Source organism: Pteropus alecto, unplaced genomic scaffold (assembly GCF_000325575.1).
Source record: "Pteropus alecto unplaced genomic scaffold, ASM32557v1 scaffold52, whole genome shotgun sequence".
Classification (NCBI taxonomy): Eukaryota; Metazoa; Chordata; class Mammalia; order Chiroptera; family Pteropodidae; genus Pteropus; species Pteropus alecto.
Window position 1 is genome coordinate 3,291,892 of NW_006433941.1, and position 10,358 is coordinate 3,302,249.

The 10,358-nt window shown below is 33.1% G+C and overlaps 1 protein-coding gene across 1 annotated transcript in view; it reads left to right on the forward strand.

The window, feature by feature from the left end:
* The window catches only part of NCOR1 (nuclear receptor corepressor 1), a 173,975-nt gene that overhangs the window by 79,561 nt on the left and 84,056 nt on the right, over positions 1-10,358 (forward strand). The window contains exons 12-14 of the mRNA XM_015586644.2: positions 1,270-1,448; positions 1,972-2,026; positions 2,787-2,888. Coding sequence (XP_015442130.1) covers positions 1,270-1,448; positions 1,972-2,026; positions 2,787-2,888 — 336 coding nt within the window. The remainder of the gene's footprint in view (positions 1-1,269; positions 1,449-1,971; positions 2,027-2,786; positions 2,889-10,358) is intronic.

A 10,358-nucleotide genomic window follows, 5' to 3' on the forward strand; every position in this document is an offset into this window, starting at 1 on the left:
TGAAAGCGGGTGTATTTTGCAGATATTTGTATATGATGGGGTCTCAAAAGGGTGCTCTCTAACCAGGTGAGCCTGGGAGAGAGATAGAATGTGATATTAATAAATCAATATGAATAAGAATGGATTTCAGTCTCTAACACTGAATCTTCTTAGCTATGTTCATACTGTATCTTAAAGTTGGTCCAAAGCTCTCTATTGAGTTTTGCTAGTTTTGATTTTATAACATGGCTTTTTAAAACCTTATCTCTGCATTCTGAAGGTCTTGCTTATTCGAGTGAGATTGTCCCTTAAATAATGATCAAAGACAATTATTACATTGCAATGCATTTCAAAATCTGGCCATCATCCCTGCAGTGATGACTAAATCTGTATTAAATTTCTTTGCTTGATTTTTTTTTTTTTAATTTCATGAAAGCATCTAAAACTAGTATCAGTTGTGATTTCAAGCTAATGTGTCAGTCCCAAATAGTACTTTGGTGTTCAAACTAATTGAGAGTACCCCATAAAATTATAGACTTTGTAAAGATTTGTAAGACAATATTCATGTCTTTGAAGAAAAGTTTTAGGGAAAAACCTAGCCTTGTACTGGGGTCAATACTTGTAATTTTAGTAAAAGTTTTTTCATGGAAGTTTGCACTTCTAAACTTTAACAAATTAAGCTTGTGAAAAATAAATTGTATAGATATAACAAAGTTTTAGTTGAAATTCTAGGGATAATAGTTTTAAATTTTCAATGGAAAGAGTAAGATTAGCAAGGAATATTTAATATATCAGTGAGTTTAGTTAATTTAAAATCAATAACCTTATGATTTTGGTGCTGCTTTGCTTATTTTTCTATTTATTTTCTAAAATGGCATTAAGATTTGTTCTCTAAAATGATGTTAAGACTTTTAAAAATGAGACTAAATATAATTAAAATGCTTTATAAGGTCATTACTTCAATGAACTTGACATTACTTTGTATCCTCTAGGTCTAAAATTCCATTATCCGAAGTATCAGCTTTGTTTAAAAAACTCTTCTCAAATTCTAGTAGTGGATTGTAAAAAAATTAGCATGTTTAATCTCTCCTTCTGTAATTCATTGAATGAATTTTTATTAGATATATGAATAATTACTATATGTTAGATGTAATAGTGTACACTGCTATTGTCATTAAACTCTATATGTGTTTGTTTTAGTGTATATTAAAATAGTTGGTCTGTGGCCCTCTTTAAATTTTATTTTATGTAAATGCATCTTTTTGTTGTTGTTTGTTTGTTTTTTTGCAGAATAATGAGAAACAAATGCGGCAGCTCTCTGTGATCCCGCCTATGATGTTTGATGCAGAACAAAGACGGGTCAAGTTTATTAACATGAATGGGCTTATGGAGGACCCTATGAAAGTTTATAAAGATAGGCAGTTTATGAATGTTTGGACTGACCATGAGAAGGAGATCTTTAAGGACAAGTAATTTAAATTTTAAATTATTATCTAATAGAAGCTTACATAATTTACTAAAAAGTATTTGGCATTTACTTGTAAATTGAACTATTTTCCAAAAAGTTGGCCCCATTTTGGCATTTGAATGGTTATTCTGGGAAGTAGAGATTATAGATTTGACATGATCTTCCTATAAGTTTATAGGTGGAAATGTAGGTGACAGACACGAACTGGGGTTAATAGTCATGTTAAGAGTGGTAGTGAAATTTGGGTGGTGTCTCAGTCACCTTGGGGTGCTTTTTAAAAGTATAGATTTCTGTCTTCTAATGTAGACCAGTCCAGTCAGTTCCTGATGTATGGTGCACAGTAATCTGTGCCTTTTAAAAGACTCCAGTGATTTTATAGTCATTCCTCAGATTGTCAGCTAGGAACCACTGGGAATTAGTATGTACATAATATTTCTATTATCAAGGTTTTTTTCTCTCCTCTTTTTGAGTTGTTAAAATATTTGTGTATATGTGTATATGTTGTTGTTGTTATTTTTAAACAGGTTTATCCAGCATCCAAAAAACTTTGGACTAATTGCATCTTACTTGGAAAGGAAGGTAAGAAATGGTTAACATTGAGAATGTTTATAAGTTTGTGATGATCACTACTTTGAAATTTTTGTGCTCTAATACCCAAAAATAGTTAAAATAGAACTGATTTTTGCAAAAGGCTTGCTGCAGAAAAGATTCTCCTGCGACTAGTATAGTGACATTTATAATTATATGATCTCAAATCTTACGTACAGACTAATTTTCAAGGTTAATGAAAAATGACCTGATATTGTATTTCCCTAAAACACATAGATTACAATGCTATTTGAACTTTATTAAATTTCTAATTATAATATTAATGTCCTGATTTTCCCTGAAATTTTTGTACAGTGGATTGAATAATATTTTTGAGCGAAATATTTAAAGAGACATTTTGAATGGTTACACATACGCAGTAAGAAAGGGAATTTAGTTACTGGTTAATAAGACATTGTTTAGATGTTTCTGATAGTTCCTGGTATATTTTATGTAATTTGGATTAAAACAACTGTAATGTCCAATTGTAGACTATATATATGTGTGTGTGTGTGCGTGTTTGTGTGTGTATATGTAGACTATACATAATATATAAATAGACTATATAATAGTAGACTATAATATATTATATATATATTCTAGAGCCTAGATATGCTTTAAAATGCTAGTCCTGTGTGTTTCTCCTCAATTTATACTTTGAGAATACCAGATGTTTTCCTTGAAAGTATTATTTGACTTTTAAAAAATTTATTTCATTGATTCCTCAAAAAAGATATTTTTTTACTTACAGAGTGTTCCTGATTGTGTTTTATATTACTACTTAACCAAGAAAAATGAGAATTATAAAGCCCTAGTAAGAAGGAATTATGGAAAACGCAGAGGAAGAAACCAGGTGTGTTTCAACCCGGAGGATTTCAGGGTTGGTGGAAATATGAATAAGAAATTATTATAACAGGAGCTTTGTACTCAATGTATACTTTAGAGATTGTCATTTCTATTAAATTAATTAAGATATAATGAACATGTTACAACTTTTGAATTTAATACATATGTGTTATATCTTCTATTTTGAATGTATTTTAAGTTTCTAGTATGATAAAATTAATGAGAAGTTTATACTTCCATGTTATATATACTTCCAATTCATGTCAATGCTAACAGTAATAATGCAATTAAATATGAGACCCTTAATAACTTATTTAATATACCACCTCACCAGTCCTTTGACCATCTTTACCAGGAGGGAACAGATAGAGTAAGGGAAAGAAATATAACATGGTAACCACAGTAGAGGATTGTTTACTGAAATATCTGGGGCCCGATTTTGTTTCAGGTTAACTTCATTTTGAGAGTTTAATAGTTTAAGTCTGATAAAGATCTTGACCAAGAAAGACAATTTTTAATACAATGCAGTGTATTTACAGTTGTATCTCAGTACTTTTAAAACTTTTTCCTCCTAAATGACTACTCAGCTGTAGCAGCTCATGTATGTTTTACTAGTGAGGCTGCTGAGAATGCAGTCACCATTTGCTCTCCACACCCAGATACAACTCGCAATGTGGAATTGAATGTGTGACAGTTCCTGACTCCATATTAGCATTTCTAAATATGTCCTGGTTTCCCCACACAGCCACTCTTTCTTCTCTTGTCACCCTGGTCACCAAATACAGTTTTCTCAGTATTTGTAGCCATAACCATTTTGTGTTTTCTAGGTCATTGTTTCCTCCAGAACACTACCAGTTCACAAGATGTGATTACAAATTATTCAAAAATAGTATTTCTTGGTCAAAAAGTTATAGAGAGTGTTTCATGAGTCAGCTGTGTAAATGCAGCTAGAGATTTAGTCAGCCGAGTTGACCTTGACATGTATTTTCAGTGGATTGGTGATGGCCAGAAATACGATTATAGTGAACTGAAGGAGATACAGAAGATGAGGATGTGGCAGTAGTACAAGGGTAGCCTTGTTTGTAAGATTTGCTTATAAAAGGAAACAGAGAGATATTTGACAGGGCTGATGAGGATCAGAAAGAAGGGAGGAAAAGAGCATGCTTATACACTGACAGGACTAATACTGTAGAGACAAAGGGATAGATGATTATAGAGCTCTGTAAAGATTTATGAGCTGAATGTTGGCAGTGAGGTAGGAAACATTGTTCCAGCAAAGGAGCCAGAGCTTTTCTCCCTACTTCCCACAAAGTAGAACCAAGGTCCTTTAGCTATAGATGCTAGAGCCCATCTACGTTTTAAACACGTTTTGGCTACAAATTTTTAACAATAGCTTTATTCCTAATTACAAACTAGTGTATATAACTTTATTTTTAGAAATTGTTTTAGAAATGTTGCTGTTTAATTTTTTCAATCTCAGATAATGTAAGGGGGTAATTTAATATTTATTTTACCTTACCTTTGTTGGATTAGCTGTCATTGCTTATGCCGATAGAAGAGAAAGCTTTAACAGGAAGTTTTGTGTGGCAGAGAGTGTCGTCGTTAATCTGAAACATTTGCCTTCTAAAGTTATTAGGGGCACTATTTTACTCCTCTGTGGCACACTCATCCTTGTTAATTTTCAGCCATATTAGTATTTTCTTCTGCACATTCTTGTTCTGAGGACTAGCACCCTTAGCACATTCCAGAACGCATTTGCAGAACCGAGTTATTCTATATGTACCCTCACCTTGAGCTGAGCCTTGGGAATTCTTGCCCCCAGGTAGGCTCAGTTTTGGTTTTGTCAGCCTTTTCAACAGTCTAGTCTTGCCCACTTTAGCTTTTAGGTTATTACCTCTGGTTTTTCCCTCTAGTTTTATATTTTTCTGATTGTTTCACTGGGATTTTGTGAAAGGAGGGTGTTGATTGATGGACTTAACCCACCATCTCAGACCAAAAGAATCATACCTATTTTATTTAATTGCTGAGTACTTCATTCTATTTGTGTCAGAATAGATGGACAGTTTTTCAGAAATTAGGTGGTGTTAGTTTGATATACAACTGAATAACAGAACTGATACCAAGTGAGAGAGGAGAGCACGGAGACCAGTTAGGAGGTTGTTCTAATAATTCCAGTGGCTTGGACTAGGCTATAGTCGGGGAGGTGAGGAGAACTGGTCAATTTCTGGATATACATTTGAAAGGAAGGCCAACAGGTTTTGCTGATAGATTGATTGTGGGGGATGCAAAAAACAAAACAAAACAAAACAAGCAAAAAAACCCACAACAACAACAATAAAAAAACCCAAACAAACAAAAAACAGTTATCAAAGACAACCCAAGTTTTGGCTTGTGGAGGTGTCATTTACTATGATAGGCATGACTGAAGGAGGAGCAGATTTTGTGGGGAAATAGGGACATACTAAATTTGAAATACCTATTAGACATACAAGCAGAGATGTAAAATGGCAGATATATATATATATAAAAGTCTGGAGTTTAGGAAAAACATCTAGGTTGGAAATAATAGAGTTTGCTATATAGAAAAAAGTTCAGAAACTTTAAATTCATATGTCTTGATTTTACTCTGGTGAATATAGAGGTCCAACTAACTTGAAAATCACTTTACTGTTCTATTACCCAAGCAAGTTTGAATCAGTAGGAATTACTTCAGGTAATCCAGTAGTAATTAGGGCAAACTTATTTCAAGACTCTGTACAGAGTTCTGCTGATGGTTCTGCTTGATTCTTTCAGTTTTTGATTGCTTCTTCCATCCCCCGACTCCTTACCTCTTACCTATAAGAAACTATTTTTATTATGGTGACATTGGTTAACAAAATCCAGTAAGTTTCAGGTGTACTTTTCTCTTAAATTTATTCATTTTTAATTTTTTGTAAGGAACAATTTTTATTTGGTAGATGAATGAATAGTATGTATGCTATTGACTGAGAGATTCCAAGTTTGTGAGCTTTGATTTTTAACCTGTTTTTGCTATAGGGAAACCTGGCATATTGTTTACTCTGAAAATGAGTTTTAATCTTAAAATAATAGGTAAATGAGACATAATCATACTTTTGTTAAAATTGCATTCAGAGATTATTGTTGGCAAAAGTTTTAACTATTCTCTCAAAATTTTGTTAGATGCTGCCCAGACCACTTTTACACTGCAACTTATTAATGTCCCATGATGAGATTGAGTATGGCTTGTTATAAATTTTAGTTGAATCTGTGAATATATATCAAAGATTGGAAGGTAAAAGCCATGCTTCAGTGTTATTGAGACCTAGAATTACAGATAATGTGCCAAGTAGTAATTCGATTCTATGTGCAACTTTTTTTGTAGAACTTCTTAGAATTTCTTCTTACTTTCCAGCATAAACTCTCATTTAATAAGTCTATCAATATGCAGATGGAATTACTATGATACCTGCTAGTGACCTACAATAAAGCAGGTCGTTGTTTAAAAACCATATTCTTTATTTCCAAATACTCGAATACTTTTCACAAGAATTTGTATTCTTCCTACATACTGACACCTTCCTCATTAAATGTGTCAGCATGTTGGGCTTTTTTGCTTTTTTGTGTGTGTTTGTTTTGGTCTTGTTTACTTGTATATATTTTTAAATTAAAATTTTTTTAATTACAGTCGACATTCCATATTTTAGGTGTATAGCATAGTGGTTAGACATTTATATAATGGTCCCCCTGATAAATCTAGTATCTGCCTGGCTCTATACATAGTTATTACAACATTGTCGACTATATTCCCTATTCCAGGGGTCCCCAACCTCCCCTCTTCCTTCCCGTCCCCCCACCCCACCCTGGGCCACGGACTGGTATCGGTCCGTGGTCTGTTAAGAACCAGGCCACACAGCAGAAAGTGAATGGCAAGTGAGTGAGCAAAGCTTCATCTGTATTTTCAGCCACTCCCAGTGCTAGGAGCACTGGTTTATGGTACCAAAAAAGTCGGGGTCCACTGCCCTATTGCTGTACGTTACATCCTCATGATTATTTTGTAACTGTTAATTTGTACTTCTTATTCCCTTCATCTTTTTCACCCAGCCTCCCAATGCCCCTCTCATCTAGCAGCCATTACTTTGTTGTCTGTATTTATGAGACTGTTTCTGTTTCATTTATTTTGTTTTTTTAGATTCTACATGTAAGTGAAATTATATGGTATGTGCCTTTCTCTGTCTGACTTATTTCACTTAGCGTAATACCCTCTAGGTCCATGCATGTCACAAATGATAAGATTTTATTCTTTTTTATGGTTGAATAAATATTCCATTATGCATATATACCACATCTTTATCCAAACTTCTGTCAATGGATGATACTTAAATAGGTTCCATATCTTGGCTATTGTAAATAATGCAGCAATGAACATAAGTATGCATATATCTTTTCAAATTAGTGTTTTGGATTTTTTTCAGAAAAATACTCAGAAGTAGGATTACCGAGTCACATGGTAGTTTTATTTTTAATTTTTTGAGGAACCTCCATACTGTTTTTCCATGGTGGCTGCACCAATTTACAATCCCACTAACACTGTGCAAGGATTCCCTTTACTCCACATCCTTGCCAACACTTCTTTGTTGATTTATTGATGATAGCCATTTGGACAGGGGTAAGGTGATATCTCATTGTGGTTTTAATTTGCATGTCTCTGATGATTATCAGAGCATCTTTTCATATGCCTATTGGCCATCTGTATATCTTTTTTTGAGAATTTCTGTTCAGTTCCTCTGCCCATTTTTTAATTGGATTGTTTGTTGTTTTGGTGTTAAATTGTGTGAGTTCTTTATACATTTTGTATATTAATCTCTTATTGGATGTATCATTGGTGAATGCCTTCTTCCATTCAGTAGGTTGTCTTTTCGTTGTATTGATGGTTTTCTTTGCTGTGTGAAAATTTTTTAGTTGGATGTAGTCCCATTTGTTTATTTTTTCTTTTGTTCCCCTTGCTTACGAAGACCTATCCAAAAAAATATTACTAAGAGTAATGTCAGAGAGTTTTCTTCAAGGGTTTTATGGTTTCCTGTCTTACAATTAAGTCTTTAATCCATTTTGAGTTTATTCTTGTATATAGTATAAGAAAATGGTCTAGTTTCATTTTTTTTTTGCTTACGTCTGTCCAGTTTTTCCAATACCATTTATTGAAGAGACTGTCTTTACCCCATTGTATATTCTTGCTTCCTTTGTCATAGATTAATTGACCATATAGACATGAGTTTATTTCTAAGCTCCCCATTCTGTTCCACTGATCTATGTGTCTGTTTTTATGCCAGTACTATGCTGTTTTGATTACTATGGTCTTGTAGCATAGTATGATATCAGTTAGTGTGATGCCTACAACTTTGTTTTTCTTTCTCAGTTGCTTTGGCTGTTCGGGGTCTTTTGTGGTTCCATATAAATTTTAGGATTATTTGTCCTAGTTTTGTGAAAAATGCCATTGGGATTTTATAGGGATTGCATAGGTCCATCCATCTATAGATTGTTTTGAGTAGTATGGACATTTTAACAATGTTTATTCTTCCTATCCATGAGTATGGTATATGATTCCATCTATTTGTATCTTCTTCAGTTTCTTCAATTTCTTATAGTTTTCCAAGTACAGGTCTTTGCCTCCTTGTTTAAACTTATTTCAAGGTATTTTTATTTTATTTTTTTGATGCTATCGTAAATAGGATTTTCTTAATTTCTCTTTCTGATAATTTGTATAAACATGTAAAAATTTTTGTATAAAATTGCAACCGATTTCTGAATATTAATTTTGTGTCCTGCTGCTTTACTGAATTCATTTATTGGTTCTAATAGTTTTTTGGTGGATTTTTTAGAGTTCTCTATAAACAGTATTATATAATCTGCAAATAATGAGTTTTACTTCTTCCTTTCCAATTTGGATACCTTTTATTTCTTGTCTGATTTCTGTGGCTGGGACTTCCAATATTATGTTGTACAGAAGTGGTAAAAGTTGACAACTTTGTATTATTCCTGATCTTAAAACACTTCTAACTTTTCAGCATTGAATATGATCTTAGCTGTGGGTTCGTCAAATATGGCCTTTATTACGTTGAGATATGTTCTCTCTGTATTCACACTTTGCTGAGGGTTTTTATCATAAATGAATGTTGGATTTTGTCAAATGCTTTTTCTGCGTCTACTGATATATCATATTTTCTTCTTTTTGTTTATGTAGTATACCACGTTAATTGATTTGCAGATATTGAACCAACCTTGCATCCCAAGAAGAAATCCCTCTTCCTCATAGCGTATGATCTTTTTAATGTATTGCTGAATTTGGTTTACTAATGTTTTACTGAGGATTTTTGGATTTATGTTCATGAGGGATATTGGCCTATAATTTAAAAATTTTTTTTGGTAATGTCTTTGTCTAGTAATGGTATCCTGATAAATTGAACTTGAGAGCCTTCCCTCTTGAATTTTTTGGAATAGATTGAGAAGGATAGGTGTTAATTCTTCTTTGAATGTTTGGTAAAATTCACCCACAGGTCCCAGACTTCTGTTTTGGGGAGTTTTTTGCTTACTGATTCATTTCCGTTAGTAGTTATTTGTCTGTTCAGATTTTCTGTTTCTTCTTGATTTAGTCTTGGAAGATTGTATTTTTTTTTTTAAGGAATTTTCCATTTCTTCCAGGTTTTCCAGTTTGTTTATGCCAGCATGTTTTTGTTCCCCAAAGGTATTCCGAAAGCATATACTTATTATGTAAACGTAATAATTCGTAATAAGTTTTGTAGTTGGGAGAGTTACTGAGTAAACTGTTAGCTAGACACTAGTTAGAATGTTTTAGACAGGTTGAAAAATTATGTATAATGGAAATTGCTTTAGACTCAAAAATGCTCTGCTTTTTTCTATCTATGTGACTTTAGATGTGTCCCTTATTTGGTGAGCCTTGGTTTCCATATCTGTGGGAGTGGAAGCAGTGATACTTATCTTGCAGGGTTAACATGAGAACTAGTTTTATGTGTAAAAAGTCTCTAGAGTGCAGTGTCAGGCACACAGAGAGTGCCCAATAAATCACAACTGCTATTACGTTTATTGCCTTCATGGTGATGCTTTTTGGTGATTGACAGCTTTTACTCTTCAGGAAAGTAGTCTCAAATTCAGTTTGTTTAAAGGCATTAGTTATTAATATATTTTGTTAAGATAGGCATAAGGTATTTTCTATTTACTGCCTGAAGTACTTTTTAAAGAAAAGCAGTCAGTGGCTGTAGAACTTCGTTTTTTCCTTCCTCTTATACCTTTTTAGTTAACTATAGCTGCTTATTCTTAAATTTAGTTTTCATTTTTTGATAACTTCATCATTTACTGAGTGGGCATTTTTTGTCTGTTTTCTGTTTTCCAAAGGCTTGAGCATTTTAACAAAGAAATAGAGTGTGTGTGTGTGTGTGTGTGTGTGTGTGTGTGTGTGTGTGTG